Below are 23151 nucleotides of genomic sequence, written 5' to 3'. Positions count from 1 at the left end.
TCATGGTCACAGGATCAAATTCCAGTGGGTACACTCCGTCTTTAATCCTTCTGAGGTTGATAGAATGAGTACCATTGAGTTGGGCAACAATGTTATTCAGTGCCAATATGCCCTTCAGGGTGAACGTGTGCTTTACAAATACACGTTATATATTAGGTTAAGATCATTGCTGTATCACATTGATAGGACTAACAACCCTTTAGGAAAAAACAGCAGTTATTTGTTGCTTTCTCCAAACCTAGAAAAGGAAACTCCATTTCAGAAGCAGGAATTGCATGATGGATAGTAAAATGCATTACATTAAAGCCAAACGTACATTACCATCAGATCCACAAGCAGATTCTACCAGAAAAACAGTGCTTCTTTAGCGTTTCTAGGTAACATTCCTTTAGCTGACATTTGTAAGGCAGCTCTTTGACTAAACCACATACATTGCCAAACACTACTGTAGGAAGCTGGCTCTTATATAGTATACCAAAAAGAAGTGTACTGTTCAAAGAGACCAGGTATCCCTCATGTTTGGACTAGCAGTCCCAAGGTGCTCTTTTAGAGTGTAGTGTGGTTCAGCAGCCTTAGGCTTATCAGAGAAGCGTGTTAGACATCTGAAATACACACAGAGTCAATAACGGTACCCAGAATTCAATAAAGAGATCCACACTAATCTATAAAAATAACAATTATTATATAATGTTTGGCGTCAAGATCATCAAAATCGGGTATGTACGTTTCGAGAGAGAAAGGCTTTTTAGTTTTTCAAAAAGCGACAATGCAGTTTCTGAAGCGGTAATGTTATTCTATTGATGAAAGTCATATACTGCATACAGGTACTTCACAACGACTCACGGAAGCAAGCTGCAGGACTTAAGGTGAGTATGGGACAGGGTCCAAGGCATCACCAACAGGTCACCTTGGACAGCACTGGGGCGGCAAGGTGCAGAGGTGCTATAGAGCGGCCGGTGCCCCACGTAATTCAATGGGGATCGGGAGACCAGATGAGCTGAACCAACAAGAGGGCTTCAGTCTCATGATGTTTGGGGTGTGGGGACTCTTTTGGGACTCTTCTCAGGCCGGGCCGGCCGGATGCAGAGGTGTTCTGAGGCATTGGGTTCCTGATTCCGGAGTCACTTGCTTTAGAGGAGACCTGCTCAGAGGCTGCAAGCGGTGTCTGAAGTCTACAGCTGGCAAATCCAGTGTGGGCTTTGTCTCTGGAGGGTCGGGACCATGTTGGCCCTCTTAGACTCGTGCTAGGTGGTTCGGATGCAGTGGTGCTTTCTGGTGTCGAGTTTTGGCAGTCCGTTGTCCTCCCAGATCTTTTGTGATGCCTAAAGGGTGTAGAGAAGCAGCTCTGCTATTCCACTGGAGTTCCTGAGTCTTTGGAGAAAGGCAGACAGTACTCCCAGGCTTTTGGAGATACAGCAGCTTCAGGACGAGTCGACTTTGGCACAATGGTTGTGGACAGCAGGCATGCCGGCAGGGTTAGCGCCAAGTCAGTAGCTGCTGCTCTGTTCTTGCTTTAGTGGCTCTTCAGGGTCTGTCCTCTTCTTTCAGGTTGTCAGGATTTTATTTCTTGGTGCCAGAGGTTCCCCTAAATATAGATGTAGCTGCATTAGGGTGGTAGACAATGGGCTACACACCCCTAAGGTCAGTACGCCACCACCTCTCCCCCTGACCACTTTCTGTTGGAATAACCCTGTCCCACAGTCCTAATTCTGCCATCACACAGATGCCGGACTCGCAAATTTCACGTCCACATCACATAGCCCACCTTAGGGGTGGAATTGCCTGAAGGTGTACACGCCTCTGAGTAGTAAATTTCCAGTCTGTCCAGGATACCAAATGGGCCCTGGTCAGCGAGGTTGCATCCCTCTGAGGGAATCTAAATTTTCATACCAAAGGCGGTGGGCTCTTTGAAGCTCCTGGCCTTGGAATACTATGGGCTGCAGATCACACACTATGCATAGATCTGGTGTTGGGCCCGGAAATGGCGATCTATGCATAGTTTGTGAATCTGCAGCTCTATATGCCAAGAACAGAAGCATACTGGTAAGTAGCATTTTCCTTTCAGGTCATCCTCCTGTAGGGGGTGTAAAACACCCCCTACCGAAAGAGGCTTTGTTTCTGACCTCCTGAGAGCGTGGGCCCTCACCCCTGGGGGTCAGAAACTCATCTGTGGTGGTAGACTGTTCAGAACCAGTCATTCAGCACTCTAGTAGTCTGTAGGATTTCAGGGGGTACCTCTAAGGTGTTCTCTGGGTGCATGTAATAATAAATCCATAACTGGAATCAGTGTAAGCGTATTAATAAGGTGTTTGATACAATACAGTTGCAACAGGTTTGTGATGTTTTATGATTGCTAATTGTGTAGACAAGGGTGGGAATAAAAATGTTCTGCAATGATTTTAGTATACACCACCCAAGGAAGTTGGAAATGATTGTGATCTTTGTAATGGCACCATTTTAGTGTGCTTATGTAAAGCACTTCTGACACAAATAAAATAGCAGCAAAAAAGATTGCATGTACTTTAATGGGCAATTATAAAACAGTTGTTACATTGTGCCCTCAGTTCAGAGTCTCAGTCTAAAGATGGCGATTTTGATTGTTTTGCAACCTTCATGGTGGATGGGGGTGCAGGGAGAACTTAATGGGGGAGGCATAAACTAGGCACTTGATGTTGCCAAAAGACCCACTTATACCTGAGCCCTTTAGGCATAGTCAAAGGGGAATGCCCTGGGAACTCTGATGTAGAGGAGGACTGGAATGAAAAAGCAATAATTGACAACACAGGGGACAGAGCCTTTGTCGGAAAGTGCCTCTTTTTTTTAGATGGTCTGCCCCACTTTTTGCCTGGTATGTAATGCAATTTTGACAGAAGTGCACTGGGCTTCTGCTCTCCAGGTCCCAATTAGCAGATCTCTTTCCCTAAAACTGTATAATTGGTACCCAATTGGCAATACCTTTAGAGCCCCCTATAAGTCCATAGTAAATGGTACTCCTGGTACCTAGGTCAGGGAGGCTAAAATAGGGTCCCTAATGGCTGCAGCATGTATTGTGCCACCCTAAGGGCCCCCTCAGCACACTCATGCAAACTGCCATAGCAGGCTGTGGGACATGGTGCTGAGCAAAGTGAAGACCCAACATGGCACATCTCCTGTGTGCCATGCCAGCAGGCACTGCATGTAATATAAGTAAGTAGCCCTTCCAGCAGGCTTTACTACCCTAAGGCAGGGTGCATTACATTACATATGAGGACATCTCTTCATGAGTAGATTTTCCCCTGGGCTATCCATATCGATTCTGGACATTGCCAGTGAACAGGGAAGCCATCTTGAATATATGTACAGGGCACTGGTGAGTATGAGTTCCCCAGTTACATGATGGCTTTACTGAAACTAAAGATGTTTGTTATCAAACATCTCATATTAAAAAGTCCACACTGATTCCAATGATGGATTTATTATTACATCCACCCAGAGGGCACCTTAAAGGTGTCCCCTAACAAGCTTGCTACTACTTGTGTACTGGTTACCTGGTGTAGACCAGCCTGCCACCGCAGACTGGTGTCTGACCCCCCTGAAGGTGATAGCCACTCTCTCTGAGGGCAGAAACAGTGCCTGCTCTGGCTGGTGGTGTTTTCACTTCCTCCAAGTAGGATGGCTAAGTAATCCGCATATCAAGGCAGGAGTCTTAAAAGGCCTCTGCTGCCTTTAATATGCGACCCACCGTTCCGCAATCTGGAGAAATGCCACACCCTACCCCGGGGCCATTTGACACCAGGACAGGTTGAAAAATTAGCTAGGCAGTAGTCATGCTCCCCATCAGGCTAGTTCCGGCCCTAAGGTGGGCTACCTGATGTTAACACAAAAACTAGAATTCCACCATGTTTATCTTTGGTGGAATTATACTCACTGGGTCAGGGTTATGCCCTCTTCCCACAGGCAGTTGTCATTTGGGGGTTTAGTTACCCTAAAGGTAAGCAGCCTATTGACTACTACCTGCAATTTCCCTAAATTGAGTATTTAGAAGGTATCCCTGATGCCAGGAACTTAGATTTGACGGATCCAGCAGAAGAGGACAAGGAAGAGCAGTGAAACATTGAGAACTACAGACTTGTGTGGATTTGTGGCGTCAAACCCTGCCTGCCTGCACGCACTAGTCTGGACAGTTTTGACTGAGTGACTAGTCTTGCAGCTGAGCAACTACCAAGAACCCCAGTAGACTGCCAGCCCTGCAGAACTTGCCAGCAATCGCCCTTGGAGTAGATATACTTGTGCTCCTCAAGGTCGCATCTCTCCCCCACCCTCCCCCCACAGAGTAAGAGGACACCAAGACCGACCGGAGTCACACAGCACCAATACCTGGGGTACCAGACTCCTTGCAGCAACCAAGGCCTGTTTAAGTCCAGTCGGGACTCTATCAGCACCAAAACGGAGCAACTGTCGAGGGACGTCAGCACAGCAGAGACATACTTCCAGAATGGCCCAGCTATCCTGATTTCTGCACCCTCAACCGGTGAGACCGACAACCGTGAGGACCTAGGACGCACAGAGCCCAGCCGACTGACCCACTCTGCACCCGAGCACCCTAGCCAGGGTACTGATTAACAGCTATGCCCCCTTGCTCCCAGGACCCTTGTGACACGGGCCCCCCATTGGGAGCTCCTGGACTTGTCCCAAAGTCCCCCTCTGCAGTCTGTTTCTAGGTGGTATCCCCTTCTTTCCACTGGCGTAGGACGCAAAGCTACCAACTCGACCAGCTCCTCTGCACCTGGACGCCCCAGGGCAAGTAACAGCTGTGATACTTTGGACCGTGGCCCCCTACGACCCTATGTCCCGAAATAGACCCCCAGAAACCGACTGTAAATATCTGTAAGCAACATGTGCTTTTTTCCCCATAGTAAAGCATTGCTGCGCAAAGACACATTTAAGTGAACTGTTTTATTGCGAAATTCAATAGTAAAAAAAGTACTTACTTGATAAAGAACTTCTTGGTATCAAAACGTATATAAAAAATGCGACTTCTTTTTCTAAATTGCCCTCATAATTATTCTTGCATGTGTGTCCCATTTATTGCCTCTAAGTACAGGAAATGCTTAGCACTACCCTCTGATTGGCCTAAACTGCCGTCTCCACTACCACAAAATAGACCATATAGTGTTTTAATTTTTGCCTCTGTAAACCAATAAAGGTTTGCCTGGACTTATTACTCAGTGTACCTCATTTGGTCTACTATATGAAGAGCCAGCTTCATAAAGCCAGTTACTCAGGCAGAAACCTGGCATGTGAATCTATAAAAGAAGCATACTACCAGTCTTTCTAACACTTTTACTAACAAATTGGGCTTCTTATTGTAGTATAATTCTCTTAAATAAAACATGGAATATATTCAGTGTTTTGTTTTGTTCAGGAATCTAATTGCCGATATTTTTGGAGAGTCTGGTGATGAAGAGGAGGAGGAATTTACGGTAAGAATGATCAGAATGTTTTATAAATATGCTGATTGTACAAATGTATATCTGTTGTGTTGACAGACTGCTGAGGTTTGGTGGACTATCTATGCTCTGAACATGGTGACTGCCTCAGTGTTTCTTCTCTGCCAATCTGTCCAATTTAGGGACGGTCTTGTTCGTGTCTTAGTTCACTTTGTTATATTTCTTTATGTCCCCTGTAAGTCGTTAATAAGAGTGTGCCATTAACTTAGTGGACAGCTGGTTCTACAAGCTATACAGTACAAAGTACTACATGTGTCTATTCTGCTAAGGAACACTAACATAAATGTGCCTGGTCGTGCTCCAAAGTTTCCCATATTTCAATAGAGATTAACCCTCATTTTAGTGTTATGCTAGCTTTTTGGTCCTGTTTGTGATCTTCAAAGGAGTTATCTTATCTCTCAATAGTTTAATATTCATTGCAGTGCCCCCCCCCCCTCCACCCAACACCCGCACCCCCCTCCACCCACCAAAGCCTGCCAGCTGGCTGTTTAATTGCCATCTAATTTCTCCTGCAGCTGAACTTCATGTAAGGTAAAAGCAGCATCAATGAAGAGAACATGAACTCACATTTTCTATTACTGTCAATGCGGTAAAAAGGCTAAAGATACTAGATATTACATTGTTTTTCAGAACTCTTTGTCAATAAGAAGGTGGTATTTATTCTTCCCGGACTATTGCTTACAGCTTGGAAGGGACTCCTGCGGGCCTTTTACATGCATTTTCTGACCAGCCACATTCCTCTGAAAATGCTAGGTTACACATTTTCCCTCTGGTACTGGACAAATGGAGCTACAGAGCATATACTCCACTCATTGTTGGCGTTGTGAGAAGGACAGTGCCCTTTATTATTATTTGTTGCTTCTTTCAGCCTGCTCGCTCATGAGGTTAAATCCCAGAACACATCCTTTGGCAAGGCTTATGCTGTCCTAGCCACACTATGACAAGCGAAATAGACCTCTTCTATGTTGCAATTGTTACCAGCTGCTTCCAGTCTTAGATCCTTACACATGGCAAAAAATATGCTGTGCAAAAAAGGAGCTACGCTGAAGTGTTCAACACCTTCATGCGCCCCTCTTGGTGTGCATAATCAAGGGTCTTTCACAACTTTTGCATTCTAAGACAGTTAAGATAAGATGAGGTCTCTGTTTTTCATACTGTCTCTATACATATTACTCATCAGGCTATTTTTTGATTGGTTATACATGTGATTGGACAATTAGTCTAAACTCTTATAAAAGTTATCCTAGTACCCTGAGACTGTATTTTTCATTCATTCAAGATACTGACCCGAAGAAATCTGATGAATATTCTAGAGTTCTTTAACGACTACACATTCTTCTAGTTGTTCTTTGATTGATTTTTTTCTCACCCCTTTTATGCACCTGACCAGACATATAAAAACCTTAATCTGCACTTATCTTAGCCTTTGCCCCAAGCAGGCCCTTTTCCTAGTGAGTTCCCAGCATGAGATCCTTGCATGTAGTGAAGTCCATGTGTTGAAAGTTTCAGTGCAGATTTGGAATATAACACTCTTCAGAATAAGTCACTGTAGTTATTTTCAACATTAAAGCTAAGTTATCAAATGGTGATCCAGTCTTTATTGTAAGCAGTTTTTGACCATTTGTAAAGGAAATTACTTGCATCCTACTATACCCTAAACCTCTCCTTCACAACCTAGGAGACCCGGTTAGAAAGTTCTACTGACTACATTTATAATTTGAATTATGGGTAAAAACACAGCTGCATGCTGCAGAAAGTGTGTTTGACCATATCTAGGTGTAAGGTATACGTGCATTGTCCTGCCTACTCGCACGTGGTTTATATATCAACTTGAACAATAGCCAGCCTCCTGTCTCAGAGGTAGACGTCTGTTTCTTTTGTAATAGAACTGCCCTTTAATCTGGGATTACAGGAGTCCCTATAAAAATGTTTTCTTGTTCCGATGGATACTTTTAACTGCAGATTCCTTGCCTTTAGAATATCCCTTGGTGCCAGACTGGATCAGGAAGGTATTTAAGCATAGCCCTCGCATGCCATTAGATGGCATTTTGCAGATCTGCGTCAGCTGTACTCTGCCCTGGACGTAATGGTTGGAACTACATATAAGCACCAGGAAAGCCCACTGACATCAGTTCCTTTCTTTCAGTGCCGGTGTAAGAGAATCTGGAGCTAGCGCCTAACTTTTACTTATTAGTTGACAATCTTTTTCTGACCATATCTGTCTCCAGTATGCAAAGGAACATGTCCCTTTCTAAAACTACATGGTTTAAGTTTTGTAGGGGCTGACACAAGTAAATGCCTGTGATAGATCCCAACAAGGTATGTCTCTGATGTTTGAGTTCATGTTGCAAGTCCAAGTTGTGCAAGGAGTGTGCCCTTATGTACCTGAAGGCAATTGGGGATCGCAGAACCAAGCTGTATGTCACTGAACACTGTCTGAAGTCTCATAAGCCCGGTTCCTGCTCGATGTCAAGAGTATGGACCCATTCCTGCTATCAGGCTTCTCCTGCGACAGACCATCATCTCCGTCAAAGTTTTTGGGTAAGGTGAAGTCAAAAGAGAAATGTAAGAAGGCCAAGTGGAACTCATCCGAGTCTCATCTTTTCCCCCTCTGAGAAATTCCCTGGATGTCGAGGTGCCCTCCGATCTCACCTCCTGTCCCCCCGCTGAGGAGCTAATCCTGCAGCTGATCCCAAATCACCTTAAAATTACGAGGCAGTCAGCGATCTCTCAATAGATAAATGTTTTCAAGGCTGTCAGTTTGCGCATCTTTGGCACCCTGGCAACTCCCTCTGGCTCACCTTAGGGCCCCACGGATCTGAGGAGACCTCCAGTCTCATTACTGGTGGCGGATCTATTCTTTGCGTCATCTGTGCCTCATGAACCTGCTGCAGCTCAGACTCTGGAGCCTACCCCACATCCGGCACCACAATCCAGAACTGTTCCTGCCACATCACCGCCAGCCCGACACAGTGGAGGCCAGTCCTATAAACCTGTTCAACTCTGAACTAAATCAGTCTCTACCTTAATAGAGGCTGCTTCCTGCATCAATCCATACATGACTGGCCCCTTTTTATTCTGGCTCTGACAAAACAGCACCTTTGCCTAGGAGCCGCTCCCTTGCACCCCATTAACTTTTCAGATTGGGTTCTAGCCAAAGCTAACTAGCCTTTGATGATGGTGATGAATTTCCATCACAACACGGACTGGAGTCTTCCCCCGACACGTGGCTGTATGCTTCACCTGGTCCTTCAATAGAAGAGACTGACTCATTTGCGGTGCTCATCAGACAGGCAGCCTAAGTGTTAGACTTACAGTTGCCATCTGTTGAGGTGAAAAGCAATGTCCTCACAGAAGTTTTGAAGCATGCGCAGACCTCGTCTGACACTTTGTTCTCCACCAAAGCCCTGACTGACACCCTCATGGACAAGTGGCTAAATCTTGTTGCAGCCGACCGTACATAGACAGGTGGCATGGCTCCACAGACATGCTCCAGACAACCTGGTAGTTGAGGCTTCCATTTGCAGGATCAATTCAGACTCATTCGCTATGACTTCTAGCTGGAGAATGGAAGAGCATTGATGCATTCATGAAGCAAGTGTCTGCAGGACGCCTTTTTCTATGTTCCAGCACTACTTGAAGTTCTAGCTGGGTTATAAGCATTTTCAGTCTGCTCCCTTTCGGCCTCACTAGTGCCCCATGGTTGTTCACGAAGGTTGTGACGATCATCGCATTATAACTTCGAAGGTTAGATGTACCAGACTTTTTCTACCTGGACAACTGCCTGTTGAAGGTGGGCCACATTCAGTCGTAGACCACCTTCAGATGATGACAAACCTCCAGACAGTGTTGGAGTTCACTATCAACATGACAAAAATTTCCCTGTTGATTCCTTTGGAGAGGCTCCATTTCATCAGAGCCATCACTGATACAGTGCATTGCCACGCCTTCTCTCCAGATCAGAGTCCAGGATATTCCGGCTATGATCTCGATATTTCAGCCTCGTTCTCTGTGATGGTGGGTCTGAAGCTTCTTGGAATATTGTCCTCCTATTTGTCGGTCAAGCCAGGTGGCATATGCTGGCTTTGCAGTGGTATCTGTAGTCTTAGTAGGCCCAGCACCAAGGAAATTAATCGGATTCTATTCATGTTTCTGAGGAGACTGGAAAAGATCTGCAGTGATGGCTGCTCGGCTGCAGTTGGACCAGCGGCAAACCTGTCTCTCGACTCCACCGAGAAGCAGACCGTATTTACGGATGCCTCACTGCTAGTTGGGAAGGTCATCTCGGGGAGATGTTGATCAGAGGATTCTTGTCTCCAGAGGAGGCCCGTCTCTATATCAACTTATGGGAGATGTTGGCCATTCATTTGGCATTGAAAACCTTCTTGTTGTCCATCAGGTTCTCATGGACTACACCACTACCATGTGGTTTTGCAACACTTGGAGAGGGATGAAGCACTCTGTCCTGTTCTTATGAAACTGAGTGAATCGTCTGAATATTTTTCTGGATGTCAAGCACCTGCCGGGATCTTTGAATGCCAGGGTGGACAAACTCCGCTGTCAGTGCCCATCGGATCACAAGTGGTGATTACAATATGAGGTGGCACAGGGAATCTTCTAGAATCAAGGAGAATTCTGGCTAGATCTTTTCACCACCACCGGAAACATACAATGTTAAACTTTTGCTCGCTCAAGTTTCCATGAAGACTCTCTCCCGGGTACACATTCTGAATAGAGTAAAACCTGAAACTCTCACTGCCTCTCCTGCCCAGAATTCTAAATATGATTAGGAACAACCTGGCTAAGTTTCTCAAAGGATTAATGGCATGTTCCCTCCTAAACCGTTTGTGATGCCACAGTCTGACCTTAATTTGATTCTTACTTTTTTATAGGCACCCCTTTGGAGCTGTTGCATAGCTTCCTCTACATCTCCTGACCCTAAAGATGTTTTTTTAGGTCTCGCCTGAGCCAGCGCATGCGCTGGTCTGGCGAGACATTTAGTAAGTGGGCTCAGAAAATGCTGCCACGGCCGGCCTAGAGCTTGCGGCTACACGCGCGGGCGCGCGCCTACGAGCAGAGGCGCCATATGGCTTTCCTTGTCATGCTCATTAAGCGCAGCGCTCGCGATCACTTTCGCGGCCGCGCGGCCAATGCTTGTTTTCATGTGCTAGGTGCGGTTTCCCTAATTAACTATTGCATAATACCATTGAGTTTTAATTTATTTTGTCTCCCTTGCTTGTAAGTGCGCCAGGCTCCATTGAGGGCCTTGCTCATGACGTCTAACATCTGTCAGTGAGCTACAAATGAAATGTCACGTCATCTGCCCTAATCAAGCTTGTAACAACAATCAGGGGAGATGGCCTCTTTTCATCATGAAGCTATTTACCCTCTCCCTCCCTCTTTGTCTTTCAGCGGAGCCAGAATTTAAAAAAGAATAAAGGGCATGTCTGGACAGATCCACTTCAAGAATAAAATGCAATTGAACCCCTGAATTGCACTTAGTGCATTTCCACGAGCAAAGAAGGCACATACTGATTTCCTGCAGAATGGAAATTCAGCTGAAGTGATTGCCTGGATGGAACCTGCTTCTGCTAACACAATTCCTCTTTCCCACATGTTCAGCTTTCAACGTTGATTGGGCAGCATTTACGATTTCTAACTTGTTTATTTAAGTTCTTATGCTATGGATTGATGCAAGCTTCAAAATGAGGAAACAAGTCTCCGGCGAACGCAAATTGTGACAGAAACTTATTGTAGGTGGAGGGACTGTAAGAACGACAGGACACATTAGTCCCTTGGAATAGAAAAATGGAGTATTTGGCGCCATCTAGCGGCTGGGCTGTGTTAACTCCATGTCATATTTTTGTACTTCTCATATTTCACGTCTGCTCTTCTAACAGCGGGGCGAAAGAGTACGCTAGACTGACACAAGCTCAGGGCGCATTCTATTCCATCAAGCGGAACCCCAGCCTCGGAGACTGACCAGCCCCTCCCCCACCCGCCCCCGGTAACTAGGCAGCGAGCCTCCAGCCTTGCTCTCCGCCTCCCCTGTTATTTATTGCCTGGCATTGGAACTGTTTGTCGTCCAGAATATTTATTTTGCTTGTTCCTTGTTTTGAGGCCCATATGGTTAATCAATGAAAATATCCGAATCTGGTGCTGAGCTGCACCCTCCAGCCCCTCAGAAGTCTCTCAGACCCTCCTTGTTTGCACATTTGGGATGCCTTCAGTTGCCGCCTCGGGTGCCTCTGCCGGCTCTCTTGAAATGCAACCTGCTTCTTATTTTCTCCTTCTTTTCGTCTCAGCTTTTTCTAATGTTATGTTATGTTATGCACTTTTATTAGGCGCACAAATGCTCCAGCGAAGGAGCGTCCTGGCGCCGCGACAAGGTAGCAGCACAACACAACATGACAACACACAGAAAATAAGACTAAGGAAATAAAAAAGTTTTCACTGCCCGGCGGTAGGACAACAGGTCACTAAGGGCGCGGATCGCCGGGGGAAGAGAGTTCCAAAGCACCGCCGCACGGACTTGGAAGGAACGTCCGCCAGCTCTGCTGCGCTTGAAGCGAGGAACAACAGCCAATTCTAAATCAGCAGATCTTAAAGCTCACGCTGGAATGTAATGAGCCAGAAGTTTAGAGAGAATCATGGCCGGAGACCCCTTGAGAATTTTGTAGGCAACACAGAGGACCTTAAACTGAATCCGCTGTGCCACCGGGAGCCAGTGCAGCGAGCGCAGGGTACTGGAAGTAGGGCATGATCTAGGTAGGCCCACCACCGATCTCGCGGCGGCATTCTGGATCCGCTGCAGGCGTCCAATTTCTGCCTGGTTCAGGCCGACCAGTAGGGAGCTCGCATAATCCAGCCTAGAGATGACAGTGGCTTGGATCACGAGTTGCCTGGTGGCGGCATCAAAAAACTTAAGCACAGGACGGAGGCCCCGTAGAATGCCAAAACAACAGGCCGCCGTACGTTTGGTATGACAGGCAAACGTAAGGGACGGATCCAACCATACCCCGAGGTTTTTAAGCTCAGAGACTGGGGTGGGTGTAGGACCCAAATCCCCTGGCCACCATCTCCCTTCCCAAAGTTCCGGTTGTCTGCCAAAAATCATGACCTCGGTCTTACTGGCGTTCAGCTGAAGACAGTTGGACGTCATCCAGCCAGCGACCGCCCGCAGTCCTTGTTGGAATCTGGGTGCATCCACATTGGCATCCCCGCTGTTCGTGACCGCTAACTGGGTGTCATCGGCGTATGACACCATTGTCATACCCCATTGCCGGACAACCTCAGCTAGCGGCCTTACGTATAGATTAAACAACGTAGGACTCAGCGAGGAGCCTTGGGGGACCCCCAGATCCAACGGATGGTGTTTGGACTGGTACGGTGGGACGGTCACGCTGAAGGTCCGATTGGCTAAAAAAGACCGGAACCATTGGAGAGCGATGCCGGTGACACCAGCCTCCTCTAAACGACGCAGAAGGATGGGGTGTGATACGGTGTCAAATGCGGCGCTCAGATCTAGTAGCACCAGCGCCGCTGTTTGACCCGCATCAAGCACGGAGCGCAAATGCTCCACCATATACAGCAGAGCCGTCTCCGTGCTATGACCTGCCCGAAACCCATTCTGCGTCATGTCGAGGATATCGGCTTGGTGTAGATGTTCCGCGAGGACCGCGTTGACATGCGCCTCAATCACCTTGGCAGGCCACGGCAGAAGTGAAATTGGCCGATAACTTTCGGGCTTACTACCATCCAGGCTGGGTTTCTTGAGAATAGGCCGGACCATGGCCTGTTTCCACTTCAGTGGAACTACGCCAGACGTAAGCGACGCATTGATCAAAGAACATAGCGGTGAGATGTCATGCACCGCTAGGTCTTTGAACACAGCCGGACAGAGTGGATCCGCTGGGGACCCCGACCTCACTAGGCGAGCCAGTTTGCCAAGACTTTCAGATGTTAGATTCGGAAAAGTGTGCAACTCCTCAGATGTCAACGGTTTAAAAGGTGTGTCTGCGGATGGAATAGCCGACGGAAAAGCCCGGTAAATAGCATTGACCTTTTCTAAAAAGAAGTCCGCCAATGTTTCGCAGTGCTCAACAGAGCTCTGGTGGGTCGCAATCACCTTCTTGGCGGTAAGGTCTTTCAACACCTTGAAAATGGTTTTAGAGGGGTTGGTACTAGTCCGAAATTGTAAGGCATAGAAGGTAGCGCGGGCTCTGCACACTGCACACTGCACGATGATAAAGTTTCACAGTGGCCTGGTACAAGACCTTTTTCTGGTTGTTATAGGTCTTGTGCCATGCCCGCTCTGCACGCCTACACGAGGTCTTGAGTGCCCGTAATGCATCGTCATACCATGGGCTGGAATTCCTGGCCCCCGATTTACACCAGACATAATCCATAATACATAATCCTTCCTTCTTCTTGTATCTGCTCTTCTTCTAGCAGACCCCTCGTCCCGTGCCCGAATTTTCACTCTAACAGCCTGCTTTTCCTACCCAGCTCCTCCGCCTACTCTGTCTTTTGTAATTGCTAATTGTAATTTTTCCAATCAATTTTCATTATTCTATCTATCTCCTGTTCCTCCTCTCTGCATTTTCGATTTTCCTCCCTTGAACCCCTGCCAACCTGCCTCTCCTTTCTCTAAGTTGTGTGGTCCTCCATGGGTGACATAGGACTCATTGGCCAGAATAGGCAAAACACAGCACACTTGCACACAGACATTACCTCCAAGAGAATGATCTAAAATAAGGGTTCCTAGTACATACTTCGTAAAAGAAAAACACTGAAAACAAGCATTGGCATAGCCAATAGGTCTCGCCTTTGGGACCTTATAAGTATTTAACCATGCAACCCTTGATGATGTTGCACCAAGGATATTGTGCTGCATAACTAAATACTTATAAGGTCCCAAAAGCGAGACCTACTGGCTATGCCAATGCTTGTTCTCATTCTGATAATTTCAGCTCATCGCATGAGTGAGTTTCAACCTCCGGACAAACTGGTGGAGGACTAGAGCATTCTTTCTGCCAAAGTTTATGACTCCATTTCATGTTGTACTGTCCATTACACTTCTGACGTTCTGTACTCCACCTCACCAGTCAAAAGCATAGTAGACACCCCATTATTTGGACCTCAAAAAAGCACGGAGCTTATGCATCAAACATATCAAACACCATTGTTTGGACAATAATCACTTTGTGGGTTCTCTGGCGCAAAGAAATGAAAGGCAGTGCAGAAGAGGACCGTATCTAGGTGGATAGTCCTCTGCATTAATACCTGCTACTCATTTGCCAAGAAGCAGCCTCCAGACGTATTACAGGCCCATTCCGTCAGGGCCAAGGCTGCTACCACTGCACTGGTACAGAGTGCCTCTCCTGGATATCTGTCAGGCCACAAAGTGGGCATCACTGCACACATTCATGAAGCATTATTGCTTTGACAGCCAGGTCTGACAGAAGAGCATTTTGGCTGTTCTGCCCTGTAAAACTCCTTGGTCTCGAGTCATTTCACAGACCCACCCCTGAGAGATCCACTGCTTTGGTATCTTTTCTAAAGATACGGAATCTGCGGTTAGAAGTGTCCATCATAAGAACAAGTTACTTACCTTTAACTTTTTTTTCTTGTGGATTCTCCGTTTAACTGCAGATTCCTTACTGCCCTCCTGGCTCCCTGTTCTCTCAAATGGATTCTTTTCCATCTAAAAGAGTCTCAAATTTAGAAATCTCTACCCTGGCACAACTAGTTGATTTTTAATCTGTGGATTTGAGGGCGTAGACCGTGTCAAGAAAGACAGACGTAAGCGCTTGAGTGGCACTTATATGTGGCTCCATTACTTCTGGGAGTGGAGCCGGGATCAAGATCCAGGATCCTGTCTCGTGCTTGGGGATATCTTAAAGGCGAGGAATTTGCAGTAATCCGTATCCACCAGAAAGAGTGTTACGGAATGCAGGTAACTTATTCTTTACTGCTGCTTACAGGGTTTTAACATGGAGGATCTGGAAGGAGAGAAGACTGCTGCAGAGAATCAGCAACCAGCTGAAGATTCAGATTCTGATGAAGGTGTCACGAAATCAGGAGGGAAAAAGTAAGTTTTATCGAATATTCTTGACCCTTTCAATTGCCTGATCTCATGATGTTCGGATGAGTGGGAGTGCAGAAAATATTACTTTAAAACATGTACTCTACTCTTCACATTACCCTGGCTTCTTCCAGCACTATTCATCTCAAGTTCCTATTGAGGTACTTAGACTGGTGTGTAGGTGAAGGGTACATATCACGTTTTTATTTTTGGACACAGCTCCTCAATTCTCCAATCAGTGCTCTCTTTATTAAATAGGAGGTTGATCAGTTTAGGTGCTAAAATATAATTCAATTTACACATAGAATCTGTTAATATTGGATGCCATAAATGTAGAATGGAATCCAAGAACTGTCTGTTTCAGAATTAGGTGTCAGTAGCCTTAAACAATTTGGGGAAATGGTTGGCTGAAGAAGGGCGATTGTGCAGACATTATGACTCACTTACCTTTTTTTGTTCAGAATCTCCAAGCTGCACCTAAAATATTAATCTACAGTATTAAAATAGTTTCATATGTGCTGCTTTCCTATCATTGAGCCAAATTCATCTTCACAGTTCTTCACACTGCAGAGTCTAAAAATAAAATGTGTGTGTTGGAATTAATAATAGATTACTTTGTTGTGTATACTGTGCAAGGTAGAATCCTAATGCTTTCAAGAATAGTTCAAATTTAGGTGCATGAGCAATGCAACCCAGGTCAGTATAGCCAGCTGAGCTAATGTATTTGGTTCAGACAGTCTTCCTGAAGAGCCCTTATATTGAAAGGACTCTCATTCTGGAACTTTAGGGCATAAATGGTAAACTAGCATTTGCCCATGAAAATGGAGTTTGGTTCTGCCCCAAAGTTTAGGTTGAGCTTCCAAAATGTATGTAGATGTGAAATTGAGCGCATATTGTGCTGAAGTTCGGTTTTCCTGATATGGAAGTTTTTTTGGGGGGCGTCTTTCATTGGCAAGCATTTGTAGGTGGGCACGAGGTTTAGAATATGTTCTGGCTTGTGTGTGATTGGCAATGCTACTTTTAGGAGGGTGGAGGGTATAATTTATATTATGAGTGCTCTTGGGAATATTTTTACATGCCACAGCAGTATGCTGGAATTAAAATTAAAGCATTCACTCTTGGTGTAAAACTGTAAAATTATTTAGGTCGTTTTCTTTCAGGTCTTTCTTCTGACTATGATTTATAGGCAATTTGTTTCTATTGCAGTCTGGATTTCATGTCTGACTTTGACTTAATGATGCATCGAAAGAAAAGCTTGGGCGGCAAAAAGCGACGAAACCGCGACGGGGGCACGTTTATTAGTGATGCAGATGATGTTGTCAGTGCCATGATAGCAAAAATGACCGAAGCGGCAGAGGTGAGAAAAGGTGTTGTTGAGATAAGTGAGCAGACCTTAGTGGCACTGGCTCCCTTTAGAAGTTTACAACTGAAGTTGGAGGAAGGAATTTATGACTGTCTCAATTATTTAGCTATATTTTGGTTATGGGTGAACTCCACTCCACCACTGAGCTGGAGATTAGTGAGCATGAGGCAAAAAAGTTGCCCTGCAGTTGTAGTGAAAAGAGATTTCTACAAGTTCCCTAAATGTTCAGGTTTTGAGTTAATAATTTATTTGTATTCCTTGCTTCTAATCCTGAGTATATAATTATTTTTTGGACACCAATGTGTTTTTAGCCTTAACATTTCCTAAATAATTAGGTATAATCTTGTTTTCTGTGCCTCGGTTTGATTGAGGGATACTTTGTGGCTAATGTCTCTTATTCCTCCCATAAATCTAGGAGGACAGGACACTGAACACTCAAAGAAAACCAGCTCTAAAGAAGTTATCACTATTGCCAACAGTGGTCATGCATCTGAAAAAGTAAGATAAAAAATTTACAGACAAGAAAATAAAAATGCAGTCACTGTATTTTGTTTTTTCAACCTAGGTATATCCCATACATTTTTAGGTCTCGGTACTACCCGGTTCGTGAGAACCGGAAGTAGAGAGATCTTATGATTCTTAGAGGGGCTCTTGATCCCGCCTCTAATTTCGGCTCTCTCTCATTGGCTGGCTTCCTAAAAGGAGGCCAGCCATTGGAGGAGAGAGCCGTCACTCCGATTTAGCCCCGTCTTTCTCGGATTTGGGGGCGTCATTTTTGCTGTTCTTTAGCTCATGACGTAGTCCGTCACTCAGGACAGCAAAACCACGCCCCCAATTCCGAAAAAAACTGAGCTTCGCGGCCGCCATTTTTTTTTGTTTTTGTTTGTGGTTGTTCTCTTCGGTTGGCAATGCAAGGCGCGGTGTCGGAGAGCAAGCAGAGGACAGGCCTGTAATCTGTTTTTAATACTTTATTTTGCAAGTAACTTCTATTGAAAGTGTAGTCTGGTTGTTGCTGCTGCGTGGAGTGCCCGGAGCGGGGGAGACGACGAGGCTTTCAGAGCGTGGCAGAATGTGGGGCCACGCGGAACAGCCGAAGGAATTTCTCCCCTACCCTCCCGCTCGCCACACGAAAGTGGGCCGTGACGGGCGGTGGCAGGCACACACGGTCTTGCGCTGCGGTCCCTGGAACTTCGGCTGGGGTCCGACTGCATTCGACGGCAGAGGAGCTGCAAGGTGGTGCCCGGAGGTTGGTGAAAGATGCGGCGGTCTTGCAGAGTTGTGGATTCCAAACCTGTGAGCTGTGGCATGCGAGAGGGACCCCTACAGAGACATGGGCATTATGGTAGGAGTGCAAAAATAGAGTGGCGCACAGACTTGCATAAGCGCCGTGTAGTGTGATCTGCGCCCTTCCCCCTCGGCTCTGTTGAGACCCTGGAGGTGTGCGGACTGGGCTACGCTGCTGGCATCAAGGCGCAGACTGAGGGGCCAACTGCAGGGACTCGTAGACACCTATCGGAAGAGTGTCCACGTTGTGTCACTCCCTACCCCCCCACGCATACAAACACTCTAATAAACTGATTGGTCGATGCCTCGCCTAGGTGATCTAATCACATCCTCTCCGCCCGCTCAGCATGAATGACATCATTTCCCCATGTCCTCTTCTCTTATTCCCTTGTTCCATCATTCCCACTTAAGCCCCCACCCTTCCTTCTTCTGTTTCCCCTCAGCACTTTGAAGAAAAAAAAACGCAGTCGAGTCATCCAGCATGACATGACTCACAATCTGCGGTTCTGCATCCCTTACTACACCAGTGCTCTCCAAAAGCTGGCGTCTACCAAATAGGCGTGGTTTAATAAATGTAACTACGGTACTTTATAAGCCCCCTCTGTGCCTGACAGGGTAGTTTGTGACTATGTCCCTAACAGAGTGACATGTATCTCTACAATCCGTTGCTTTATAAAGAAGGTTCCTGGTCATGTGGCATTTATATTTTAATGGGCTGGGCAGACTAGCGCTGCATCTGAATCGGCAGCTTCAGTGCCGTGGTTCCCCAGCGGCCTACGGGAGCTGGGCAGACATTGCGGAGCACGTCTGAGGTAAGATGTGGGCCACTGGCGGGTCGGGCCTGTGTGTGTGTGAGTGTGTGTGTGATGAGTGCGTGCGGCCTGCAGTGGTGTCTGTCCTTGTGTGTGTGGCTCTGTGTGTGAGATAAGTGTGTGCGGCCTGCAGCGGTGTCTGCCCCCGATGTGTGTGCATGATCGGTGTTTGTGGCCTGCAGTGGTGTCTGCCCCCGATGTGTGTGCATGATGGGTGTTTGTGGCCTGCAGCGCTGTCTGCCTCCGATGTGTGTGCATGATGGGTGTTTGTGGCCTGCAGCGGTGTCTGCCCCTGATGTGTGTGTGCATGATCGGTGTTTGTGGCCTGCAGTGGTGTCTGCCCCCGATGTGTGTGCATGATGGGTGTTTGTGGCCTTCAGCGGTGTCTGTCCCCGATGTGTGTGCATGATGGGTGTTTGTGGCCTGCAGCGGTGTCTGCCTCCGATATGTGTGCATGATGGGTGTTTGTGGCCTTCAGCGGTGTCTGTCCCCGATGTGTGTGCATGATCGGTGTTTGTGGCCTGCAGTGGTGTCTGCCCCCGATGTGTGTGCATGATGGGTGTTTGTGGCCTGCAGCGGTGTCTGCCCCCGATGTGTGTGTGCATGATCGGTGTTTGTGGCCTGCAGTGGTGTCTGCCCCCGATGTGTGTGCATGATGGGTGTTTGTGGCCTGCAGCGGTGTCTGCCCCCGATGTGTGTGTGCATGATCGGTGTTTGTGGCCTGCAGCGGTGTCTGCCCCCGATGTGTGTGTGCATGATCGGTGTTTGTGGCCTGCAGTGGTGTCTGCCCCCGATGTGTGTGCATGATGGGTGTTTGTGGCCTGCAGTGGTGTCTGTCTCTGTGTGGGTGATGAGTGCGTGCTCCTGCAGCAGTGTCTGCACGCCCCACCTCCCTTCAGTACGCGGGATCGTGAGACGTCATCAAATGACTGCTTAGCAGGTCTGCGCCACGGGCAGCAGGAAGATTAGGTGAACCGCGTGCAAGGGAGCTGTGTTGGTTGAGGATTGAGAATGGAACATGAAGCATGTGGAGAGTATTCTGTCGGTACAAAAGAGAAAATCATCAAAGAAGAGACCATTTCAGAAGGAAAGTGGGTGAAGCTCCTGCATACAACATACGTAGATCCCACTGGTAAAACCAGAAACTGGGAAACTGTAAAACGCACCACCAGGAAAGAAGGAAGCCCAGCTGATGGTGTAGCCATAATTCCAGTGCTGCAAAGAACCCTTCATTATGAATGCATTGTGCTGGTGAAACAGTTTAGACCGCCAATGGGTTGCTACTGCTTAGAATTTCCTGCTGGACTTATTGATCCCAATGAAAGTCCACAAACTGCGGCTTTACGGGAGCTTAAGGAGGAAACTGGGTATAAAGGAGAAGTTGCAGAGTGTTCTCCAGTGGTCTGTCTGGATCCTGGTTTGTCAAACTGTGCAACTTATATAGTAACCGTATTAATTAATGGAGATGTTGCAGCCAATATTAAACCAATGACAAAACTTGAGGATGGAGAATTTGTGGAAGTAATGTTGTTACCGATAAATGAGTTACTAAAGAGAATTGAAGCACTGGTGGCGAAGGAGCACATTGTGGTGGATGCTCGAGTTTACACTTATGCCTTAGCGTTGGAGCACGCAGTCGCCAAACCATTCGAGCTGCCATTTCTGAAAGGCGAAAATTGATGTTCGCTTTTGAAACAAGCGCTTGGAGCGCTGCTGCATGAACTTTAAGGTTTTAGCTGACGCCTGCGCTGAAAGGGACTGTACATCATGGTATTTTCGAGTTAAAGCCTGTTTCTAACATGAATAGCATTTCCCGTGCTTAAGAAAGGACGGACTAAATGTGCTGTAGGCTTTTTATTAATGATTCACTGAATATTTCTTCAGCGTTGCATAACTAATAAAGGTTTGTAGGGTGTGCATGATCGTTGTTTGTGGCCTGCAGTGGTGTCTGCCCCCGATGTGTGTGCATTATCGGGGTTTGTGGCCTGCAGTGGTGTCTGCCCCCGATGTGTGTGCATGATCGGTGTTTGTGGCCTGCAGTGGTGTCTGCCCCCGATGTGTGTGCATGATCGGGGTTTGTGGCCTGCAGTGGTGTCTGCCCCCGATGTGTGTGCATGATGGGTGTTTGTGGCCTGCAGTGGTGTCTGTCCATGTGTGGGTGATGAGTGCGTGCTCCTGCAGCAGTGTCTGCCCCTGTATATGTGTGTCATTGTGTGTGTGTGTGTGTGTGTGGCCTGTAGTGGTTGTTGTGCTAATGTAAAGAAAGAACAGACAGGGCCACATGTTGTGGACTACCACTAGGGCCGGTTCGGACAATTAAGTGCTGAGAAAGGAAACCACACAAATACGAACAATTGTGCGTGTTTGTGGGGGCACAAATCACAATTTGGTGCCAATTACCAACAAGATTCTCGTCGGGTATTACCCATGGGCAAATAGCACAAAGTAGGCATGGGCAGATACCCCCGACTTGGAAGTGAGTACATGAAAAGGGGATTACAAGCAACAAAGGGTGTAATCAGGGCCATAGTATCTTGCACAGCCCATCTAAATCCAGTTTTCCCTATGCAGTGCTGCCCGAGTTGAAGGATTCCTTAACATTTCCAAAATATGCAAAGTTCACCGCCTGATTTAAACAGTAGTTGGAAAAGAGATTGGACTGGACTGAAACTACAAGCTGCATAGACAAGTAGAGTTCATGGCTCCCATGACACCTCACACAGCAGCAGGACATCAACCCTTTCACAGAAGGTTAGGTTTCGATACTGCTTTTAAATGTACTCAAGACATACTTATGTATAGCGGCACCTAACCCGATGTGTGTGCATGATGGGTGTTTGTGGCCTGCAGTGGTGTCTGCCCCCGATGTGTGTGCATGATGGGTGTTTGTGGCCTGCAGCGGTGTCTGCCCCCGATGTGTGTGCATGATGGGTGTTTGTGGCCTGCAGTGGTGTCTGCCCCCGATGTGTGTGCATGATCGGGGTTTGTGGCCTGCAGTGGTGTCTGCTCCCGATGTGTGTGCATGATGGGTGTTTATGGCCTGCAGTGGTGTCTGCCCCCGATGTGTGTGCATGATCGGAGTTTGTGGCCTGCAGCGGTGTCTGCCCCCGATGTGTGTGTATGATGGGTGTTTGTGGCCTGCAGTGGTGTCTGTCTCTGTATGGGTGATGAGTGCGTGCTCCTGCAGCAGTGTCTGCCCCTGTAGCAGTGTCTGCCCCTGTATATGTGTGTCGTAGTGTGTGTGTGTGTGTGCGTGTGTGTGTGTGTGTGTGTGTGGCCTGTAGTGGTGACTGGGTGTGTCAGTGTATGTTAGTGTTTGTGTATATAATGAGTGTATGTGGGCCCTGCATTGAGGTATGTGTGTTTGCGCGTGGTTTCTTCTATATATTTCTTAACTTTAACACTGAGCGCGGTGTCCTTGAAGTGGGCGCCGCGCTCACTGTTAAAGTTAAGAAATATATAAATAATCCGAGCGCGGGTGTCCGTGCAGCGGTCCTTAATAGGAAAAAAAAAGGATTCACCCCACCTTCGTAGGCTGACACAAGAACAGATTTTTCTGAGGCCTACCTCTGCGTTTCCATGTATAAGAGATTGTTAGAGATTTAGACTTCATTGTATGCTCCTTCCGTGTGGAGACTGTGGCGTGATGTGCAGTGCAATGTTTAATCTCCGGTAGATCACCAGTTAAGCTGATGTTACTTATAACAGCGTCTTGTAAATGAAGTGATGGATACCTGACCATTTGATGCAAACTGCATACATTTTCCTTGAGAGCTTCGATTGTTTTCAGGATATCAACACACATGGAACACTCTCTGACGTTAAACGAGGACCAGATTACCGGAACATGACTGTATTAACGAGACCAGGGGATGGCTTTCCAGGAAGCACCGAGTTCTGCTGAAAAGCAGGAATCCGAAACAAGGCACAGAGGGTAGAGGAGGGGGGGGAGATTACCTGTTGTGTAGTTTTACTCTTCTGATTTATGGCTTCTGGTAAAGCAGTAACCGCTCAGGGTGAGAATCAAGAGGCAGACAGGCCTCGCATGATTCATGGCGCATTTATTGGAAAAACCACAATGGAAACATTTACTGCTGTCTCTGCGCGAGGTGTGTT

At 46.9% G+C, this 23151-nt stretch overlaps 1 protein-coding gene and 1 pseudogene across 5 annotated transcripts in view; both read left to right on the top strand.

Moving 5' to 3' along the window:
* IWS1 (interacts with SUPT6H, CTD assembly factor 1) overlaps positions 1-23151 on the top strand; it is a 318075-nt gene that overhangs the window by 154049 nt on the left and 140875 nt on the right. For all 5 annotated transcript variants that reach the window (XM_078666040.1, XM_078666044.1, XM_078666042.1 and 2 more), the window contains exons 5-8: positions 5405-5462; positions 15476-15582; positions 16783-16933; positions 17355-17437. In XM_078666040.1, coding sequence (XP_078522166.1) covers positions 5405-5462; positions 15476-15582; positions 16783-16933; positions 17355-17437 — 399 coding nt within the window. The remainder of the gene's footprint in view (positions 1-5404; positions 5463-15475; positions 15583-16782; positions 16934-17354; positions 17438-23151) is intronic.
* Positions 20173-20823, top strand: LOC144792884 (ADP-sugar pyrophosphatase pseudogene; annotated as a pseudogene).

Source organism: Lissotriton helveticus, chromosome 11 (assembly GCF_964261635.1).
Source record: "Lissotriton helveticus chromosome 11, aLisHel1.1, whole genome shotgun sequence".
In the NCBI taxonomy this organism is placed as follows: domain Eukaryota; kingdom Metazoa; phylum Chordata; class Amphibia; order Caudata; family Salamandridae; genus Lissotriton; species Lissotriton helveticus.
Note: the sequence above shows the minus strand (reverse complement) of the source record. Positions and strands in the feature narration are given on the sequence as shown.